Source organism: Silurus meridionalis, chromosome 4 (assembly GCF_014805685.1).
Source record: "Silurus meridionalis isolate SWU-2019-XX chromosome 4, ASM1480568v1, whole genome shotgun sequence".
In the NCBI taxonomy this organism is placed as follows: domain Eukaryota; kingdom Metazoa; phylum Chordata; class Actinopteri; order Siluriformes; family Siluridae; genus Silurus; species Silurus meridionalis.
Window position 1 is genome coordinate 21,881,098 of NC_060887.1, and position 24,365 is coordinate 21,905,462.

Here is a 24,365-nt window from a genome sequence, read left to right on the forward strand (position 1 = left end):
TATTTATTCCAAAGGAGGAGGAACAGGACTAGTAACACCCTTTAAATGTGTTAAAAAAAATTTCGTGGCACGGTTTTGTCTGTTGAAGGATGCAGGTTGTAATCAGAAGTTTTTGTTGTTTTACAGACACTTCTGGATACATTCCTATTTCCCCATCATATCGACCAGTCTGTGAGTAGACCATCGCACCAGCAGGTACCTAGCATTAGCCTCAGGTTTCACACAGCACAGCCTCGTCTCAGTGACTCCGGATTATCCAGTGTGTCTGGTGTCAAATACTTTCAAACCTGGTTCAACTCTTTAAAACCAAACTACACGAATTGTATGACATTTTCATTAACAAGGCATTTAATTTATGAACTGTCATTTTAAATATTTAACACCCCCACTCGCCCCCAACCCACTTTAAGAACAAGGAGGTTGGTATGCGCTATTCATCAGTAGGCCCCAAGGCCGTAAGACTAGAATGCTAAATATTGTTGCACCCTCTTGCTGTTCTTGTTTCTTATTTTCATTTACTGCTATATCTGTGAATGAAGTGTTTTGGACTGACTAAGCATATGTGGATTTGGGGCAAATGGCTCAAGTAAATGCCTGCAAGTGTATCAGAGAGCATTGCTGCTCCAAACACACATTTGATTCATAGTTGGTCATTCAATTCAATTCATCCCTTTTAACAAATGTAAGAACTGGCTCACAGGATCTGTAAGCTCAGTGTGTACGTGTGTGTGTGTGTGTGAGTGTGTGTGTGTGTGTGAGCATCTATAAAGTCAATCTCACATCTCTCGGCCCTCGCACATACGCTAAATAATTCAGCAGCACACACGCAGCATAGTGCACACAGAGTCCCTATGACAACCACCCTCCCACATGCTCGGCCACACTGTATTTTTGGGCAAATGTCAAGAAACTCCATGGTCCTTGTAGTGACTAACACTAAACCACTTCAAAGGGTGAAATCTGAATTCCAGTCATCTCAAAAGATGTTTCCTCGTTAGGACTGGATTGAAAGGTCTGTGGTTGGCTGAGCATGCAGGTGAAAAAAAAAAAATCAAGCACATTTGTCTGTCAAAGGCTTTTTAAACACCACATGTAAAGTGTGGCACACAGCTGCATGCGAACTGTAGCGCAGGGTGATGTTTCCCCAAGCTTTCAGTGTCATGCCATGAAAACTATTTGTCATGAGCGCCGAGGGCGCCTCGTGTCCCTGTGTTCTTCTGTTCATCGCCACTGAAGTTTCCAACAGTGCTCGGATTTGAATAGTAGCAAACAATTTTTCACAGTGTCTCTCAGCAGCTGTCCTCTCAGCAAACAGCTAACAGAGAGAGAGAGAGAGAGAGAGAGAGAGAGAGAGAGAGAGAGAGAGAGAGAGAGATACATGAAGATCCAAGAAGAAGAGGATCATCCATCCAAATGAATTCTTTCACACTTCTATTCCTACTGAACTTGTTTATATCTTATGCATGGTATCTGATCCGAAGTCGTGCACGTGCACCGAGTGAGAATTTATGTCGATGTTACCATAACAACAAGGAGTGCAAGTCTGGTCAACATGTTCAACTTTTAAACCATGCTGCTTGTGCTGTTCACGAGCTTTAAATGATTTCTGTCGCGGCGAGTGCGATTACGTCAGTGCGATTGCTGAACAGACAGCGAGGAGAAGAGTTTGTGATCGCGGTGGAGTTGCTCAGCATTTCAGGAATAAAGAATGCTCTCTGTGTGCGAAACAAACCAAGACCTGCCTGTTTTATTCTGATCTATTTGGCAAATAAATTTCAATCGGGCAATCGGGTTGAATATAAGGCTGTGTGCAACCGTACCTATATGCTTTTACCTTATTTTTTGCACCATGTTTACCTGTTTCAGGGGGCTGTGTGATAGGTAAACACACTGTAAATATCATATCCACCCCAGGGGCTCCACACAAATCTGTTCTCCCAGTAAAGCCAAGCTGACGTCAGAAAGACCATGTGTGAGCGCAACATGCTGCACTGAGTACAGAACACAACTCCAGCCCCCCCCCCTCAATACATACATGACACACACTGTAGAAAATTAATGAACACACACACGAACACACACACACACACACACACACACACACACACACACAGACACACCCCTTGCAAAATGGCTAAATGCCAAGCTTTTACGTTTAATGCTTTTCAAAAAAGAACCCCTCTTTAGGGTTTGATTCAGTCCCCCCTCCCAAACCAGGGTGTGCACAGATTTTGATTTTGTCACACAATGTAATAAACTGGAACACCCAGGCTGCCAGGGCTCTAGTAGGACTCTACACAGTTCGAAACGAGCTGTGATATGACTTACGAGGGTTCTCACTAGTAGGTCAGTGTGAACGACACAAGAAAGGGAACAGCCCTGGGGAGGAGCCGCCTGTTCTGGTGCCGCTCTGGAAGCAGTTTATTTCCCAGCCATAAACACTGAGACAGTGCTTCTCACCACATCATATAAACAGACAGACGAGTCAAGGAGCAAAACAAATAAACCTTTCTGTTCATTTGTGACCCTTTTAAAAAGAGAGTTGGATGTTGCCCTCGGTGACTGAGCTGCTGCCACATCAACATCTGGTGTCACACTAGTGCGCCTTTCAATAATTCAGAGAGATCTTGAGCAGCCTGACCAGTCATGCAGCAGCACAAAGTGCTTTGTTTAAGACCCAGCAGGAATTAAAAGATTATTGGATTCCTGAGAAACAAATAAAGAAACAATCAAACAAACAAGCATGCATATTCATAATGCTTATGTATTTATGTGATTATTATAAGGATCACTTTTGGAGTTGGTTTGACTTTAGCTGGTCATCCTGGATTGTATGGTGTGTGTGTGTGTGTGTGTGTGTGTGTGTGTGTGTGTGTGTCTCTTTCTGTCTGTCTGTCTCAATACCTGGATGACTCATGCCAGGACTTTGCACCTGATGCTCAGCAGAGAATTGACTCATTCATGCAAAACCACTGCTCCAGCCACAGAAAAATGTAGAAAGGCAAATTGTTTAGTTTTTCCCCCCCAGATCTGATTAAGTGTGAAGGAGGAAGTTGCCTACAGTGCAAGTAAAATGCTTTATCCCAGGTACTGTTTCTTCCAGGTTCTTTGATTGTTTTATCATCAACTATATGAAAGATAACAAACACTAAAGCAGGTAGGCATTTCATCTTCTCTTCTACTTCCTCTCTCTCACACACTCTCTCACACACACACACACACACACACACACACACACACACACACACACACACACACCCTCCTGAACAAAGCTTCTGTTGAAATACAGCGATGATACACAGCTCATGCAGTGCTGTTCCTACTCAGAATAATACAGTCATAAAATTTCCAGAAAACAGAATGTATTGCTATGATTTAAAAAAAAAAAAGTGACTCATGTAAGAGCGGCTTTTCCGCTTTTTTTCAGTCCGTTAGTTTTAGCCGACCATATTGTGATGCATGACTTATGGCCATAATTCTTTTGACAAAGCCGGCTGCAGAAAGTCCCCCTGAGAATGTGTGTGCAAATCTCTTCTTACTATTGTAGACTTTCATATCCAATCATTTTTGAATGTTATGTTCTTGCACAACACTCTGTCTTCTTGTCACACTCAATATCCATCACATGCAATTAACGTGACACACGCACAAAAAATATATATACTATACACATATACATACACAAATTAATGGCACCCTACTGAGAATAAGGGCCATTTGGGGAAGAAAATTAGAAATGAGATTGAGTTTTATTGTCACTGTGGCAGAACTAGTTCATAGTGAAGTAGTAGCTTTTTAGTTGTGATATAAAAGTCACAAAGCAGTGAAAATGCAAAGGAAAGACATTTCCTCTATGAGGAGTAGGAGGCATGGGGGATGAGAGGGAGCACAGCGAGTGCAGAGGTCATGGTGTGTCCATGCTCTCTGAGCGGGAGGGGAAAACATAGAGCTGACGTATGAACCAGCAGAACCTTATGAGTAATAGCAGGCAAGAGAGGTAAAACCCTCCCTACAGCTCAGACTAGTCATTAGACAAAAAGCACACAGACTCATCTTGTGGCTCTCAAGACTCCCTGCATGTCTATAAAACAAAGCAGCCAAGAACACGCTAGACCGCATCAGTGCTGAATACAAGTGAACGCACACGGTTATCATTTAAAAACTCCACATGGATGCAGTGTCTGCAAACTCTCAGCAGACAGAACGAATACTGCTTCAGGAAAATTAGCAGATATTCAGATGCGTCTTGGCTGATGAATTGAAAATTGGTTTGAAACCACAGAAGCCGAGATTAGCCCTCTTTAATTCTGAAAAGTTCAAACCACTGAACTTTTGAAAAAAAAAAAAAACAGTGGTTCGTATGTTGCCTTAAAATAAGTTTGCCCTCAACCCTCTATTTTGGTGGGAGATCATCCCACTCAGTTCTTAAAATACATATATATTTCACTCTAAATGTCTGCATGCACTACTGAGTCCCAATGCAATTTCCAAAACCAACTGGACTGTAAAAGAGACCTGAAGATCGAGAAGATTAGGTTCAGTGTTCATTTGCAATGTAGACACACAGCATGTGCTTACGTTTCGTTTTTTCTCCTGGCTCGGATTCTGAAGAATTCAGGTCACCTATTCTTTTCTGCTTGAACGATTATCTGTTTAACGTCTTCAAATACAGAAGGTATTAAAAGCTCCAACATACATATGAATGTATGAAGAGATCCTGTAAGTGAAACCAACATCCCAAAGCACTTCCCTAATTATAATCGGGTTAGAAGGGATTGTGATACACCCGCTCTGTTACTATCTACCTTTTTTTTTGTTTTTTTTTGTGCAAAGGCTAGATGACTCTCCTCTGGTTACGAACCTCAGATGTCTGAAAGGACATCTAAGAAGTATCAAGTGATTTCACTCCCTGGAGTCAGAGCAGCCCATCTGAGCTGCTTAAACACAATAAACACGCAGTATATAATCCAGGAAAATTGAACTGTCAGGAAATGTCAGGATATATTTTGGCTGTCTTTCCACTACTGGCCTTGGAACAAGATAATGGGAAAAGGAAGCACAAAGTATCTTATACGTGTGATTGTTGATACAGCATATGGTGTGGTGTAAGATAACTCTGATACTGGACATCACACACCTCGCTCCTGACAGCTTGTGTATTCAGCCAGCTTTAATCACTGAACTCTGGGTGCTGGAGCTGAGAAAACCGCCTGTTATCAAATAAAGCCACAGGCATATGGGCGAACCAAACAAGCTCTGGAGCTCGAATAGGCTCAGGAGATATCAACTGAAGTTTTAAGAAGTCTCACTGAATGAGAAAAAAGGATAACTGGGAATAAATGCGAGGAGTGTAGTGTAGAGTCAGCATGTTTGCGAGGCCAGTGGTTCTCCTTACCTCCACGCTGAAGGGCTGCTCCTCTCCGTAAACAGCACATACAATCCACAGCACGAACTGCAAACCCAGCGGCCCCGGGTACACGCTAGTCAAACGTCTTCTAGCATGGAATGCTAACAAAAACATAATGTAGACAGGATTTTGGCTGTTTTTTTTTTCTTATTATTATTAACAGTCAACAAAACATAACCGGAAGGAATAAATCCCCGTGTTTCAGTCGGTCGGAAACATCGGTCAGGAGGATGCAGGACTCTGTGGCGAGGCAGAGGAGAAATCCGGAGGAACGCTGTTAGCCACGTTTAGACCCTGTGCTGTGTGTGTGTGTGTGTGTGTGTGTGTCAGCTGGCCGCTCGCCTCCAGCACGCCCGATATGTTGATGATGTTGTGTGCTGAGCAGCATCGAGGACGCGCAGACTCTACTGCGAGTTTTCAACCGTTTTCGCCTGCACTTCTGCACATGCGCAATACCGGACGAACCCCCTACATCCATCTCCAAACACAAACACACACACACACACATACACATACACACACACCCTGGAGAGGCGCGTAACAACAGAGCTGCTTACCGTACACCAACCAATCTCAGAACATCATGGACCATAAGGAAGGAGGTACTGATAATTCTAATAATAATAATAATAATAATACGCTTCTAATAATTACACTATTACATAATAATAATAATAGTAATACGTGCTATATATATATATATATATATATATATATATATATATATATATATATATATATAAATATTTTTTATATTTTATATTATTTTATAGTATGTTTATATATCTCTATGGCAAAATGCATTCACTGCTCCTCCTCCTACAACTATGGAAAAAAATATGCACACATGAATATAATACACTGTGTAGCTATAAACCTGAAGACCCCCCAAAAAAAGGAACAAAGATGATCCAGAAGCACATGTAGAAAAAAAGAAAAAAAAAAAAAAGCACAGTAAAGGCACACCACTATTTTTTTACACCACTATTACTATATTTTTTTTTATTTTACAGAGTAATAAACTGCACATAAATTCAGTTATTTTTTTTATTAATTCCTTTGTCTGATGTACATTTCCTTGATGCAGTGTAGTGCTCAGGAGGCAGAGGCACACCAAAAATCTTTCTGTCCACTAGAGGGAAATAATAGCCAAAACCACTCAGTGTGCTGGATATCACATTTCTGTGTTGCTGTGTTGCATGTAAACAATATTAAACAAACAAACAGACAAAAAAAAAAACACACAAGCCATTTATATTGCTGCAAAACGTAGAATATAATTAGTAATACAATCCTAAAAAATCATTCATTTCAAATGCACATAAATACACATATCACCAGTGTTGGGCAGTAACGCGATACCGGTAAAGTTACTTTTGACAGTAACTAATACTGTAACGCGTTACTTTTAAAAATAAAGTAACTCCATTACCGTTATTGTATGGTTACCCGTTACTTTTATAAATGAATTAATTTCGGCTGAAGTGTAGACTACAGTCCAACCTGCTTACAGCAGCGTCGCATTGTAGGATTGGTGGATGAACCACTGTAAACACGAAGAAGACGCACTGTGTCTTTTAAGTCAAATGTAAGCTGTGTCTTTCTGGGTCGAAGCTCGTATCTACTGCGATAAACAGCAACTCCAATCTGTTGAAGCTCCTCCATGACCTCCATGCCTGAGGAGCTAGAAGCTAGAAGCTAACCCGGGGTTATGTTGTACATTGTTGATAGTTTTCATACTTCAGCTGTGAAAGGATAATGTTTAAGAGCTCAACACAACAGCTTTTATAATGCAGAAGCCACTTTAGTTTTTGATTGTGAATATATTATTCAGCTTGTTTTGTTATTTATTTTAGAAATCCTTGTGATATATTTAGTTTGTGCTGGTCTGACTTCAATAAAATAGTGTTTAAAAATGACTTTGTGTTTAAGTCAGTTTTGTGTTTGTATAGATCATAACGCATAAAAGGGCATTAATGGAACATTAAAGAAGGTTCTTTAAACGCATTACTTTTTGGTGTAAGTAATCAACAAAGTAACTGAGTTACTTTTTAAATGAAGTAACGAGTAACTGTAACTAGTTACTATTTTTTAGTAACGAGCACAACACTGCATATCACAATGGATGAAAAATGGAATCAGGTGAAAATGAAGAGTGCAAATCAATTTTGCTTCCTCAGCAGGGTAGACACCAACATCATTAACCATAATGGGATTTCAATTTGCACAGTATCCAAAGGAATCCACTATACTCACTAAATGAGCATGCTCTGTGTGAATCCTAATAACATTCATCATAACCATTATGGACCTTAAGGAGGCACTTGAACCATTAATAGCCATCTTGACCCAGAGACAGCATCTAATACCTTTACTGATTTACCAAACAATGAAGCTAGGGCCATGGGTTAGCTGTATTATTCACAGGGAGATCAAATAAAAAGTAATAAAATAAAATATTAAAGCATTTGAAATGATGTCTAAACAGAAATGGACCAATTTTCACTTTGGTGTTCTCTTCATGAAGTGTTATACTCCTTCAGGAAACATGCTTCTAACTTTATCCACCAACTGTCAGTGATATTCACTTTTTTGATCTTGCGCCTGTGAAAAATTAGTCACTTATACAACTGAGACAAATGAGCTTAAATGTAAAATGTAAAATAATTTGTGCTTGGAAATTAATTATTTTTATGTACAGATCAGCATTTCTTAAAGCCTTGAGTACATGGCTGCCCTTTTCATAGTGGTTATGGTGGTGGGAGTCGGGGGCAGAACAGGTGCTATGGTCAGAGTCCTGGCATTTTGCTGCAGACGTGTGAAGATAATGGCATCCTAAACTAGAGCACTCACACTCATTTCAGCAGCCATCTGTGCCATCATGGGTGCTTTTCCTCCCTTGCTTCCTCCTCCCTCACTTCCCCCTCTAACAATTTCCTCCTAAGCAGTGTAATCCTTAGTGGAGGCTTGATGCCTCAAGGCTCTTTCCAGTGCCCCAAAACCCTCCTCTCCGAATATTCCTTTTAATACTATAAGTGCATCTGTTCCCTCTTTTAAACACAGCCTCAGCAAAAACATGGCTCTGAAAAACACTTTTAGCTTTCCTAACAGACCAGCTCTAAAATTTAAAGAAAGATATGAGTAAGCAGATGAAACATAGTGCCATTACTCTTATTTCTAAAACGTATATGTTTATCTTTCTCTCATCATAACACCATAATCACATTGTAGATCCTGAGGTCTCATACCAAAGAAATAACTCTATTAGACAAGAAAGTAGTTGGATTTCTTTGAACAAATGAGACCTCAGTAGGAAGACTCCACTGTACCAGCATGTAATTTTCGGAAGCCAAGTTGGCAGTGTTAAAAACCGAGGACCCGCACGTCAAGCTGAGTTCATACGACTTTTCAGGAAACCGGGACTACCTTACTGCTCCAGTTAGCCCAAACTATTCCAGAACTTGCAGTAAAAGGAAATGAATGTTACTGACAATCTCTGTGACAAAGGGTTCCTCGTTCATATCCAAGGAAGATGAAGCCATCAATAGACGGCTAATGACGATGAAGACGATGAGGAAGAAGATGATTTTATTTTTAGACCGAAATTTTACTTAGTTGAAAATATCTTTTGAAACAAATATATTATGCTAGCTGTTGTTAATGTTAATAAATGCAAAGCTATTTTACAAAACTATTGGCTTAATGATTTTGTAAGAATAGAACATAAATATTTTAAATACAATACTGTATATTAATAATAGAATTTTACCGTATTAGGCATATATTTAAAAATAAAATTCACTCTGAGGAAAAAGAACATGCCATCTGTGGCAAAGCAGATATGTATTGAAAATGTAGGAGGAGTAGATAATAATGTAGAAAAGTATATAGCTTATGAGCTTGTACCAGTGCTTTCTGTTATGAGGTCAGCATGAGCAAATATATTCCATTTTTAACCTTAAAGCATCTTCTTCAATAACAACTATGATTTATTCAGCTACAAAATGATAGTATACTGTAAGAAAAACGCCTGCTTTATGTGTCACTCTTCATGTGCAAGTGGGAGAGGGTTGCTGGTGTCACGATAGAAGACTCAAAAGGTTGAGGAGTGATAAAGAAGGAGTGATCACAAAGTTCTAGGTGCTAACAGTGAAATGTGGTCATGTTCATCATCCAGATAAAGCCCCTTGCCTGTCAGAGGGTGTGCTGAGAGCACTATGCCATGCTGAGCATGAGTAGGGAGGTGAGACCCCCTGGCCAGGAGGAGCTGTCATTTATTGACAGGAAGCGCTTTTCTTGGGGAAGAGAGAAATGTCAAATCCTCTTTTGATATGACAGGCTGAGGAGACTCACTCTTTGCCATCACTTTGCATGTCAAATTCATAAACCCCCTGCAGTAAAGCGGAAACACAGCAACAGTCACACTCTCATGCTGTCCTATAAAATACAAGAAGCTGTCTGATTGTGCTCATTAAGCTCAATGATGCACAAAGACAGCAGACTTTTCAGATCCATTATTAGATTCCAGCCTTGCAGGTTTCCGATACAATTTTTTTTTCAAATGATGTTTATGATTCTAAAACAGAGAACTTGACAAATTCAAATGGAATTTTATTTTTAGCAGCAACAATAATAACTTGCTAATTATTGTTTATTTCCTGTTTGCTTGCCTGACAAGAATTAAGCTGTTGGGGTTTTTTATGATCATCTTGTACATCTCACACTGTGTGGATTATAAAACTTGTTTTTAGTGTGACTCCTGTGTCACACACAATGTCTGTGTTTTTAATGATTAAGGTAAGGTATTAAGGTTAAAATCCTAATTAGACAGAATGGGAAAGTGGTTTTCAAAGAAGGTAATAGTGAAACAGCTGACCCACATGTTTACAAAATCAATTCATGATCAATAATTCACCAGCCAGTGTTTCCTGTTCACAATTCAAATATCCACAGTACCCATTGAAAATGTTTGCCACCTGAAATAAATAAATATACTCAGATTGTATATATATATATATATATATATATATATATATATATATATATATATATATATATATATATATATATAGCTATAGCCTTAATTCCTTTTCCAAATTCCTTTTACCTTCATCAGTTCCTCCCTTGAGTCATATTGGTCGGTCACCACAATTACTAAGCTTTACTGAATGCCAGTAATACTAAAGGTCCATAATTATATGAGTCACAATCACATCATCACAGGTAGGCAGTTAATCCTCTGTACAGGGATTATGTGGTAGTATCTTGTATTAAAGTTGTATCATGTAGGGGTGCAGTTTACATCAGGTCTGCACTGAGAGGGAGATGGTAAAGGACAATCTAGAGGGCCAGTGACTAATGTGTGATATCAGTTTTCTCTCTCTGCATAGTGAACTAAGTGTGTGCATGCAGGAATATGTGTGTGTGTGTGTTTGTGTTTGTGTGGAGGTGTTAGTCCATAAGCAGAGCAATTTCAAAACCAAGCAAAAAGCAGCAAGCAAGTGGAAAAGTGTTAGTTACTCATATAACTGTGGTTCCGTGAACAGAGGATAACCATCAGGGGCAGTAAATATCACCTGGATGCATTGTGTATGTGCACTTTCAGTACAGTCAGAATGACCATTAGACCATAACAGAGATTTGTTATCAATACCATTCTGTATTCATCACTCGTAACTGACAAAGTTGTCAAATACAAGAAACATTGTGTAAGATTCTTCTTGTAGAACCTGGTAACGAGGTATGATGATGCCCATGTAGCAGCATCACAGAATTCAAGGACATCTCATAGACGAGAGTCATGATTATTAATGCCCATGACCCTGTGGGTCAGTCTATGGAAAAACAAAAGAGCTCCTGGTCAGTTTAGTAACAAAGGGTCGAAACCGATCATAATAAAAGCCAACAGGTTTTTCTCTCATTCTCATATGACTTTCAAAGGTCACTCTGGTCAGATATTTTTTACAAGTCAACCATTTTTTGCTAAAGTTTTAATGGACATGTTTTAGTTTAAGTGGCTTTAGTACAAGGTTGAGGGTTCCACACTTTACTCAGGTAACAAATAAAGTTGCCTTGCAAATTCAGGGAAGGTCACGACACGATGTGCCCACAGCAAAATAGCATACCACAACACTGTGATGTGCTTTGGGAAGGTGGTAGCTCAGTGGTTAAAGCTCTGGGTTATTGATTGGTTACTGACTATCAATGAACAGTCAAAATGAATCAGTGAATCTAAATTAATTTCAAGTTTTTTTCAATTTTAATTTCAATTTGCAAGTTTACTGTGAAACTGAGCTCTGTAATGTATGAGGTGGATGGAGATGCCCTGGTTGGCCAGCTAATCCAAATATGTCAGCATCCTTATGCCTCTAGCAATCTGAAGCAACGGGACCATCTGCATATACTTCAGGAACACCCTTGGCCCTAGAGCAAGGTAGTACTTTGAATTTGAATAAGCTCACAGTGTAGCATTCATGAGGTTGAGAGCTCAGCATGTGCCAACCGCATATTGCCCATAACCCAGATTTGCAGAGGCCACCCTTGGTCCTGGCATAGGTATTACACTTTTGTATGGAATAGTCTATTGGATGCATTGAGTATTGCGAATCATTGCCTTTGTGACTGCCAACGCCTGTTTGGATCCTGACAGTGATACATGTAAGCTGGTAGAGGTATACTCAAAGTTGTTTCCAGACACTATTTAAATAGACAGATGAATGTTATGGTTCAGGTCATGGTCAGTCTGGAAATGTTCGGCTGATAGGGCCATAGATATAGAATCTCACCTTCCTTTGATGGCTGTGCGACAACTATATTCATATAAAATTTTAACAGAACAATGGTGGAGGGAATTAAAAGCTTGAAATCTCTTGGTATGTGCATCACATAGGACCTGTCCTTGACTCTCAACTCTGCCTTTTCAAGAAGGCCCAGCAGTGTCTTCACTTTTTGTGAAGATGAAAAAGAAATAACACCCCCCTAATTCTACAGAGGGACAATAACAAAGAATGTCTTAATCAGCTTTCTCAACCATTTGTTGGAAACTGTATTGTATTAGACAAGACCCTACAGCAAATTTGTGAAAAACTGAGTGATTATTTGGGTTTTTCTACCAACCACTGTGGCCTTATTCAACCAGAACTGCATGTGTAAGGCCAGCAGCATTGAAGATGATCCTTACCACCTCCCACATGGACATTTCTACCTATTGCCATCTGGCAGAAGGTCCCGGAGCATCCATGCCTCCACCATTAGAATCTTATTAAACAGCTTCTTCCCTGAGGCACTTAGAATAAGACTTGAATTGGAAAGAAAATCACCCAAAAGCACACATCACTGCACACCTGCACTTTATATTGCTGCTATCAGACCCTGTTTTACTATTATGAGTCTCTTTTGATGCTGTTAACATGCTCAATTACTGCTACCACAGCCAAAAGGTTACCGACAATTGCTGCACTGGTATTTTCACATAACACTTTTCTGTAGTTAATGTGTAATGTCCTGGGCATTTATTGTGTTACTTAGCTACACTTTATGTAAACTGTTCCACTGTACATGTACTGTAGTTGCACTTTAACTAGTGATTTTCTTTTTTACTTTTGAGAAACAACATTTTGATCCAAAATATACATATACAGGGTCAGCCATAGAGCAGAGATGGTACAGACTTTACTATTGCTGAGCTTCAGCCACTGAGCCAATTCAGAGGGCCTGAATACTGGACTTGACATGTCTTGACTTTAAATATATAATAATAATACTGTAAGTTTTGTTTCTGAAGGTATGTCCTTAAGCATGGTAGTATTCAGGGTAAAGTAGAATTGCTACATTATTTATTTTATAAGAAATTTTACATTACCACGGTGCTAAAGGCACAGACACAAATCACATTCAGTCACATTCCTATACAGTCTTACCCAGGTCACCCTGGTTACACTGCTTTTTTAAATGAAATGATAAATAAGTGATATCATTATGACTGATGCTTGGTGTAGTAGGCTATTACGGACACTTAGCATCCAAACACGACCTGTACATAGGTTATATTACATAGTAACACAACACATAAATTGATGCACTTGGACCTAGGGTCCAAATGCACCAGTAAACTGTAAGCTGTGCACATGTCAGTAAAAGTTCATTTGCTGCATTGGACTGCTTTTCTATAATTTATGAATGCGTCTGTATCTGTGACTAATAGCAGTGGTCAATATACTGAAATATAATCAAGTGTTAATAACAGAGATCTGATACACTTGTTTATGCTTACAGGTCTGACAAGCTAATGCTTAAATGATCCAAATAAATGACTCTTAAGATTAATTACTCTTATAGAATGCCTATGGTATAAACACAGTTTTTTAACATTTGAACAATATGTACAAAGAATATCAAATTGTTTCATTGTATTTCTCAAATAATCATAAAGGAAGCAAGTAGCTGATGATATTTAAACTAATTAAACCATGCCATACAACCACACTGTTTATATCTCAATGCAACATTGCAATAAACAAAATGCTTTTTTTTTTTTTTTCATTTGGTATGTTACATGCCTGCATGAGTGACAGCCAAAACAAAGATTCAGCAGGGATAGCAGAATTGGGCCATGCGCTTGAACAGCAGGCAAAGTGGTGGTAGTTAGCTATTTATACAGCCATTCTTACATTAATATGTCCAACTTCAAAGATTATATAGGATTTGATGACAGTAGAGAGAAAGAAAAAGTCCATGGTTTAGATTTCCATTTCATTATCCAAATCGCAGTTTCATGGGGTGTGTAGATCAGTCAGTTTGTTGATGATTATAGCATCAGTGACATAAACACAAGTATGAGCATTCAATGTGAATATAAATATCCATGATTAACTGCAAGGTCACAAAGTAAAATCCTTTTGCACAAACTGAGATTTTTTAAATATATATTGAAAAGATCAGTATGCTTTGTACTTCACCCACTTACCTTTAAAATCCTGAATAATTTATAGCGATTGCTGAGTAATATGCTTTAAAATGATTTACATTGGAAATAATTCAGAGGGGTTACAAGAAAGTTGAACATAAAAAAGGATGTGCAGTAAGTCAAAGATAATTATTAGTCATGATAAAATCCACTCACCTTCAAAGAAATTTCTTAATTCAAACTGTAAAAGAATCACACAAAAATATCACTGGAAGAAAATTAGAAGAAGAAACAACAATTATTTACTTATTTTTTCAGAGTCAAAATCTCAGCAACTTCATATAATTATTCATGATCTGGTCACTCTCTTCTAACCTTAAAGAACCCACTCCAATATCAGGAGTCTCTGCCACTATCAACTATGTACGAAAGGTAGTGAAGAACTGCTTGATGAAGATTATTAGTGTTTTTGGTTTTGTTAAATATATATTAATGTTTTGTATTTCATGCTATAAAGCAGGCCACACTGTACATAATAATCGAACAATTGAATTAGATTTTCATTTGTTAATCAAAGATAATCACTTCAAAAAACACACTAATAATCATCATCAAGCAGTAAAAATAAAATTACGTATTTATAACTAGAAAAGTAGCATTGCAGTGGACTATGCACTTAAGATGAGTGCATGTAGTTTGTTGCTTTTCATTCCTGCAGACAGCACATCCACCATCTGATCCACTGTTCTGTAGGTCATCAGCTTCTCAAGACCTGAGGTTGCTTATCCATTTCTACATCGTTAGCCATTTTATATGTGCTTTTGGGGTTCTTGACATACATACATCATACATAGGTATCTATATTTAGTTATGTATGCTGGAGTAAGGGAAATTTGTCTAGACATTGGTTACTAACGTAGCTTGATTTCTAACCCTGTGCTCAGCTAGTTTGTCCTCTGAAAACATCCAGCTAAAAATCAATACAAACTCTGTTCTAATACAATAATTTGGCTTAAACATTTATCAACACTGTAAAGTGATATTGGCATACTCAACAACAGGAGATGGATACACAGAGCACTACCCACACATGCACAGCCCACAAAAATAATAATAAGACAAAAAGCCTTATATTTTCAGTGCCATATAGAATTGTTTGATATATTTTGTAATCTATTTATCTATGCCCTATCTGTCTGTCTGTCTGTCTGTCCGTCCATCCATCCATCCATCCATCCATCCATCCATCCATCCATCCATTACTTAATTAGGTACTTAGTTTAAAGAATGGCAGCAGAAATGCCAGTAGAATAACATTAATTTACAATAATTTGCTGTGTGGAAAATAAACAGATAAAATGATTGCCGATTATTATAATTAACCTTTCAGAGGAAAACCACATAATTAGTATAATTTTCTAGTAATTTACTAGATAAATTATCCCTTAGCTAAATGTCCAATTAGGAATACAATAATGAATTACAACAACATAAAAGTTAGTAATTAAACTGTAATTTTATTGCAATAATGCAATAGTTGCTAATGTACAGTAAAAATAAATAATAGTACATTTGAGAATAGAAAACTGTATTTATATTAATTTCTTGTGCAATCAACTTGTTTAACCATAAGTATGCTAAGCTAAAATAAAGATTAATGCATGCAGGAAATGACTTGTCTTGTTAATTATTTCTATTTAGATTTTTTTGGCAAATATTCTGCAGCAGAGAAAAATTAAGAAAACAAGCATAATACAATAAATGCTTTGAGTTCTAATTCCAAAATCATGATACAAAAAGTATATGAGAACTACATATATGCTCATATATGCCTAACAGAAAAGTGAAACAGTACATGAAATTTTTTTTTATATTATTATTATTACTGTCCCCTCCATTAAGGTCAATTTTGCCATAAGCAAAAGTATTTGAATTCAAGACAAGTAACTTTTATTATTATTTTTTCTTGGTTTAATGTTTAAATGTATGAAGTAATTTTTAATGTATAACATTTTTAATTCTCTTGATACATAATGGTTGATGTGATAGTCATGTGATAATATAATGGTTGATGGGAAATGTAATCCAGGGCCAAAATCCTGACAATAAAATAAAAATATTTTTCTTAGTATTTTTTTTAGTGTTCTATGCAGAACCTTTAAGGGTTTCTCCAAAAGAAAAATAATCTACTTTCAACCTTTTTAACAACTGCTGACAACTACGTGTATTTAATAATTATCACACCAATCGTTTGAATAATTATTAAAAAATGTAACTTCTTGAATTATTTCTAATACAGTACATTACAATTTTTTTTAAATTTTTTAAATGAGATTACATAAAACGTTAGGGTTAATGATTTTGGATTGATTCTCAGAAAATTGTACACATTCCCAATTCTAAATCCAATAAAAAGCCTTTATTCCTAATTAGTTAGTTGTTTAGCCTACTTTTAAGAGACTCCCTTTCATGCTGTGTTATAGTGATACAGATTTTTGTGCCAGTATAATTGTCATGTTCCTTCTAATACTTTGTGTTTATGTTTATGAATATGGCTGAGAGTTGGCTCGCCTTGTCAGATGCTCCTTCACATGACTCACTTTCAAAAGAAATTGGACACTTCACACCCACCACATTCTGTTCCCAGAATGACTGACTTTTCAGATCTGACTGTGTCCAACTCAAGTCAGTTCTTACCTCACCCCAGTGCTCATCATCCCACTTTGTGTCTCTTCATCCAGATCCAACCCACACACTAGCACATCACACCTGGACACTCACATGTATGAATGGCACATCAAATACTCAATGAAGTGTTTGGTTTTTAGCACAAATAATGTGTCAAGTCTACAGACATCTCATGTTTTAATACTGGACAGCAGGACGAATGTGTGCAATAAGCCAAATATGAAAGATGACACAATATGACTAGGTTTGAATAATGGTTAAAAACTCTTTAATATTTAATCCAAAATAGATACACACACAAACCCACATTAAAACTATCATCTATTTACATCTCTGGTGTTCAGACATCTTTAATAGAGAGCAAACTGAGTTTGTAATGGCTGAAATCCAAAAGTTGCAGTTCCAAATGAAGTGTTATTTCTATACCTGTGATTCAAAGTGCAGGGAAGGTGCAGAATCTGAAAGCATTTCTGTTTGGCAAAGCAATGAACACTAAAACATGCATGCTTCATTTCCATGCCAGGGTCTACTTTTCTTTGCATCAGTCAAGTAATATTTCAAGATTTTTTTATTTATTTAACATTTGTACCAAGGGTAGTCACATTAGCTTTTTTTTTTTTTACCAGCAAGCCACTAATATCACTTATATTTGGGGTTGACAGGAGAGCAAGTAACACCTTCTTTACCACCCAGAGAGCATGTCTTACTCCTTAGCTTTCTGTAGCATCACTCAGGAGCTGATTATATTCTGAAGTGTTTTCCATTAAAACATAATACTAGTTAAGAAACATGTAGCTCAAAAATCCTTTTAGATAACATGCATTTTTAGCTATTCTTAATAAACTATGTGTGTATTAAGTGCCCTCGCCCCATAAGACTGACAAATACCAACGACATATCAGTTTTACTTATTTATTTGTTTCCAGGCATTTGTACAATATCCTGGTAAGCTTCTACTGCTCTAAAGGTAACAAAGTTCTTTAGATGCAGGCAATCATGCATGCTGTCATTCTGATATAAAAAAGAGGGTCAAAGATAGGCTAATAAGCAGCTTCACCATGTCAGCTCCTGCAGAGGAATTCTGTGTGTATTTAGCTAGAAGAGCAGTCTCTGCTGATCACCTGCTCAATAGAGGTAAAACAGTTATAGGACAGAGATCAGGGTTAATATACCAGTGTGGTTTAGAGGTCACCGCAGAGGTCGAGATTTTCCAGATTGAGTTTCATCCTTTCCTAACAAGCGGCTGCATTCTGCTTCCAGCTTATTCTCACAAATTGGATTCAACAAAACCTCACTCAGAAGAACTATCACCACAACTATAAAATAGGTTGATCTTAAATAAACTGTTGCTTTGGGGATTTAGTCTTTAGTCTGAAACCCCTGGATTGCAAATTAGGTCACTACAATAGTCCAAATAAAGTACAAATCTGTCCAAAATGTAAAGATTATTATAGCAGTTTTAATATAATCACTGTAGCAGTTGTGGAGAACTCTATGTCTATGGAATCCAGATGAGGTATTACATGAAGCCATTTTCATGGAATTTTAAGCTGATCCCATAATAAAACAAAACCCTTATCAAATTACTCAAAAAACAATGAATGGGAATCCAGTTTCCTGACAATATTCTGACAATGGTGATTTAAAGATAATATTTAGGAAAGACAAGAGGTGAGTGCTGGCATAAGAACATAAACCTTGTAATCCTAAATAATTGTGAGAAAGTGATGTGAAAAATAAAGATTGGAAAAGGCCTGGATTGGTGCAACTTTGCTGCAATAAGCCAGATGTACCTGTCTTGACTTCATCATTATGACTGTCGGGCCTGTTGGGAGTGTGCAGTATAAAAGCTAATCCACTTTAAAAAAAAACACCAATGCACAACATTACCTTTTTACAACACTACCTTTTTATATATGCGTGTTTATATGTATGTCTAAGCATGTTTTTATACCAAATGCTTTAATGCCAAAAGCCTTCTATCCTATTATCCTTCTATCTTACATTTCACTGCCAGAATAGACAAAAGATATTCTTTTGACTACTAAGGTTGGGGTTAAGGTTAGATTTAAGTTTTGTCATAGCACTAATTAGGTTCATTAATAATTATGTCAATGGAAAGTCTTCACAATGTGCCTCATTCATCAAGTTGGATACAAATGAATTTTTCCATTAATCATTTGTACAAGTGTTTTCATGAATACCAAAGAAATTTTGTATTCATGAAAATCTCGTAAATTCTCAAAAATACATCATACTCATTCTCCTACTGTAATTGTGTCGATTTAAATATAAGAATACAAGCATGAATGATTAAATGTTACATGAAGTTCACTTTAAACTGATAATTGCCTCAGAGTGATATAAAAATGCTTAAACACATTATACAAATACACTATTTACATAAAAAAAATACATTGTCTTTTTTTTTTTCTTGGCATTAATAGAAGAATAAAGAAAATGAATAACAGAATTTCAGATGAATAAAACTTTACCGCTCGATGATGATAATTATAATTATTAGTGCCATAGAAATAGTTATTCATATAAATGTATCCAGTAAATGTAAATTCTACTTGTTTTTTTCAGTCTTTCAGCCAGAGTTCTCACAAGGTCTAGAAAACATAACCCCAATCTCATCAACCCTACACTGGCTACCTGTTAAGTTTCGAATCAACTACACACTATTGCTACTTACTTATGAAGCTCTAAATGGTCTTTGCTCTAATTCATTCATTAGTTAATTTGAACCAATTGGACTTGGAGTTCTGTGGGCAGAACTAGGCACTACAATAAAAGCAACAAAACAAAACACTATAACTATCAGAAAAACTCTTTGTGAACAACATATGTATGTGAGAATAAAGAAAATAAGTCTTTTTTAAACTTTTGTTGAACTGAAAGAAAAATTTAATTCAGTTTGGCTTATGCACACATTTACATCAACATTTACTGAAGATTGATAAATGAGGGCCATTGATGATTTTTTTTTGTGTGTGTGTGTGTGTGTGTGTATGTGTGTGTGTGTGTGTATGTGTTTGTGTGTGTGTGTGTGAGAGAGAGAGAGAGAGAGAGAGAGAGAGAGAGAGAGAATGAATGAGTGTGTTTAGTGTACATGAAGTTAGATCCTGTAGCAGATTTAATCTACTCACTTGTAAATCTGAGGCAGTATAGAAAGTTATTATGCACAGAGTGGTCTGCTCTAAGAGCCTTGCATGATAACTATGTTGTAGTTATTCTACTCATCCCCTCCTGTTATTTTATTTGCAGCTGTATCATACAAATAAATAGTTTAAAAATCATACATTATGATTTCTGGATTTTTCTTTAGATTATGTCTCTCACAGTGGACATGCACCTACGATGACAATTTCAGACCCCTCCATGATTTCTAAGTGGGAGAAAATGCAAAATAGCAGGGTGTTCAAATACTTATTTTCCTCACTGTATATATATATATATATATATATATATATATATATATATATATATATATATATATATATATATATATGTGTGTGTGTGTGTGTGTGTGTGTGTGTGTGTGTGTGTGTGTGTGTGTGTTGCACAGATATATTTTAGCAGTTTTCAAATATAAAATCTTTTTTTTTTTTTTTTTTTATAAAATGGAGCTTCTCCATTAAGAAAAAAGGAAAATCATAACTTGCTGAGAAATATTATGAGATGGCACCAGTTGCTGTCTTGCAGTGTTGCTTCCGTTCAGCATCTTTCTGGACCAATAAAAGTGAATGTCACGTGTTCCATTTTGGTCCTATTTGCTATTAAAGCACATTAAGTGTTTTTGCATGCTAACTCAATTTTGTAAGGGGTAATATTAAAATAAATGCAGCAATGTTTTAAAAGATGGCATAGTGCAGCGGCAGACTCTACCACTCTAACAAGAGCAATATGCAGGGTTACATTCTAGGCTCTGTTCTGTGCCTACACATGTACCCCCACAAACACCCATACACACACACACACAAACCCAACCACTATGTCTAATAAAAATTTTAAAACAATTTTATATTTTTGACTTGTATGCCGCGAGTTTAGTTTTTTTTATATAATTGTTTTATGTTTTCCTGACTTGTTGTGCTTATAGCTTGTTAGCACAACTGCCACTAGTGTTGTTTACTTTGCCTCACACAGATTATCTCAGTTGTACTCGCTATTATAAGCACTATGTCGGTTGTGCGTCTGCCTTGGAGCACAGGTGAAGACTTGTTCAAGTTGAAGGTCGTGGAGAAGCAGATCCACGACCTGCATGTGAAGCAGGCCCATCTAAGAAAGTGGAATGTAGCGGTGGAATCATGTCAGGAGGACGCTCAACAGTCCCAGGTAAATTCACGGGTGGAATCTAATGCTCCCACCACCTCAACTCTGGGTGTTTCTCTGCCCAGGCCTAGGTATCATTTACTCTGAAACCAGGGCACCACGGACCCTGGATGCAAAAGTGGATAATGCAAGCCAAGCCCTGGTCGAGGGCGTCTCATTCCCCACTGCCACCATTGCAAGACAGAAAACGATACTGTGATTCTTGGAGATTCCATTGTCCGGCATGTCCGCGCTACCGCAGCCAAAAGTAGGGTACACACTCGCTGTTTTCCTGCCGCTCGTATTTTCAATGTCACCATGCAGGTACCAGCGATCCTGAACGCGAACTTCGAGCTGTTGTCCTCCATGCTAGAATGAACCCCACCAGGACAAGGATTATAGTGTCTACCCACATACCAGCAAGGATTTAAGAGGTGCTTTGTGTTTTTGCTTTAAATAAATGGCTACAGTCATGGTGCTAAGAACACAAAGTACTCTTTTTGTTGATAATTGGAATTGCTCTGGTAGCGTTTTTTTTTTTTTTTTTTTTTTTTTAGGTTTTTCCGCCCTGCTGGCATGCACCCCAGCAGAGTTGGAGCGGCAGTCCTGTCAGACAACATCCCCAGGATGCTGCACACCATCTGACTGGTAAGACATTATGCAATCCACAATTGCGATAGCTGTTGTACAATAACCCATAAAGTAAGACTGGACTATTGTAATGCATTACTAGGTGGTTGTCCTGCATCATTAATAAACAAGCTACATTTAGTCCAGCATGCAGCAGCCAGAAAATAGTCGAGAAAACATAACCCCAATCTTATTATCCCTACACTGGCTACCTGTTAAGTTTCGAATCAACTTCAAACTATTGCTACTTACTTACGAAGCTCTAAATAGTTTGGCTCCCATGTAATATATATGTATCCAGTCTTCTATGTCTCTCGGTTGTTGAGCTTTTTTATGAGTTGCACTGTAGCTCCTGGTTCAACAATGTCAACTGACTGTATAAATTTGTAGAAAGGACATTACTCATAATCACACACTCCAGTGCTCATGGTCGTTCTTTCTCTCTTTTTTTGTATTGTTTTTAAAATTTATAATCATTGATATCACCCAAATGAGGATGAGTTCCCCTTTTGAGCCTGGTTCCTCTTTAGGTTTCTTTCTCATTTGATCTAAGGGAGTTTCCTTGCTACATTCACCCCAGGCTTGCTCATCAGGGATAAACACTCATCATTCACTTATGTTAAAATGTGTTGTTGATTAATTCTTATGTTCTGTAAAGCCGCTTTGAGATAAAGTCCACTGTAAAAAGCTTAAATAAACTTAAACTTGAATCCATTTTACATGCACAATTCACAAAACCCACTTTCTGTTGCTTTCCATAAGAGGCATGTCACTTAAATAATCGTGCTGGCCATTATAGTAACTATTCAAGGAAGAATTCAAGGTTATCTCTGAATTTTCACCTCCATGAAAACATAGAGCTTCTTTCGTTCAGCCCACACACATACAATGCCAAGGGGCACAAGTCATACAGTCATAAGTGCATTCATGTGTTAAATCAACAGCCAGGTTTAGAATGACAGTAGAGGGACTCAGTTCGAGAAACAGTCTGCAATTTATAACTGTCAGAGCCACTACAGGCTTAGACTTGACCTACATGCACCACTGACCCATGAGTGCTTTAGAATAGGTCTATTGTACCTGGAATTTAGTACTGTTTCAAAGGACATACCATGTTATGTGCTGTCCAAAAGGACCCATAAAAAAGATTGTTCCTATTTCTTGTTTTTTCCAGAGACTTTATTAGCAGTTTTAGCTGCAATACCAATAAGTAACTAATAATCATGTTATATATGGATTTTTATATATATACATGTTAAACTATATTATTATGAAAGGTCCTGCTTTTAAAAAGAGAAAAAGACAAACATGCAAAATCAGATAATTACAATGTAATAAAATACTGTATCTGATTGGGGTAAAGAAACAGGGTTGCTTCTCCTACAACACATAATGCCACAGTATACACACAAATGCATTCAAGAGGCACAACCATTAGAAATGATAATGAACACAACAAAGACCAACTGAATTCATTTACAATAACAAGCCAGGAGCGATCAGCCTAAATGCAGAAATGAGAAATCTAAAACAAACATTGGTAGTTAGCACTTAAAAATTTAAACACACCGCAATGGCATGTGTACACAAAGGAGATGACATTTATGTCACGGTTTAGGTCATTTCTCACCAGTCCTTTATTTGTCATTTTTTATTCTTCAGATATTGTGTAATGTAAATGGCTTAATTACTTGTCTATGTAGTTTATGTACACTTCCCCTTTCTCCCTAATTGTTATTTTGACAGTTTACTAATAATAGCTAACCCTAACATGACAGCTAACAACTAGCAAAGATAGGGAAAACACTTGTTACCTTCAAGGCACATGAAGAGAACATCATAACTTTTTTTCAAGCTACAAACTGCTATTCTACTCTCATGTGAGTGCATGCATACTTTCATTTGAAACCTGGAGTCACAGATACCCACTATTAGTGAGACCTGTTGTGATTGACAGAGTAGAGAGCGCATACCATAACTGATAATTGGCCATTACTGTGGCATTGATAGAGATGGCAAAAGTACACACATCCTTCACTTTTAAGCAAACGTACAGATACTCATGTTTTAAAAGACTCTGGTAAAAGTAGAAGTACTGACCACACTTTTTTCACTCAAGTTAAAGTAAAGAAGTTTAGGCTCTGACATTTACTTAATTAAAAAGTAGCCATTTCTACTACCTGTTTAAGTGTCACGCTGGTAACTAAACCTCACATCATCAATATATTAATACAAAATAATTTTGTTACCTATTGAATGTATCCAGGCTGAACATCCACCATTGAACACAAGCAAAGAAAAGATGATGATGATCAGGTGATCAGGAATGTCTCTGTTTTTTTGTTGTTAGCTTTGTAAGCTAGCCTACATTTGTGGTTGCTCAGAAATGATAAACCAGTGGTTTGAAAAAGCTACGCA

General features: G+C 37.2%; 1 protein-coding gene and 1 long non-coding RNA gene across 3 annotated transcripts in view; one reads left to right on the top strand and one right to left on the bottom strand.

Annotated features, from left to right (window-relative positions):
• Nucleotides 1–5,769, bottom strand: part of LOC124384416 (matrix metalloproteinase-16-like) — a 44,499-nt gene extending 38,730 nt beyond the window's left edge. The window contains exon 1 of one of the 2 annotated variants that reach the window (XM_046847224.1): nt 5,396–5,769. In XM_046847224.1, coding sequence (XP_046703180.1) covers nt 5,396–5,521 — 126 coding nt within the window. In that variant the 5' untranslated portion in view covers nt 5,522–5,769. The remainder of the gene's footprint in view (nt 1–5,395) is intronic. The other variant, XM_046847225.1, reaches the window with a different exon arrangement.
• A 120-nt stretch (nt 5,770–5,889) lies between these two features.
• Nucleotides 5,890–24,365, top strand: part of LOC124384417 — a 33,098-nt gene continuing 14,622 nt past the window's right edge. Inside the window, exons 1-2 of the long non-coding RNA XR_006925392.1 lie at nt 5,890–6,009; nt 21,875–21,965. This is a non-coding gene — a long non-coding RNA (uncharacterized LOC124384417). The remainder of the gene's footprint in view (nt 6,010–21,874; nt 21,966–24,365) is intronic.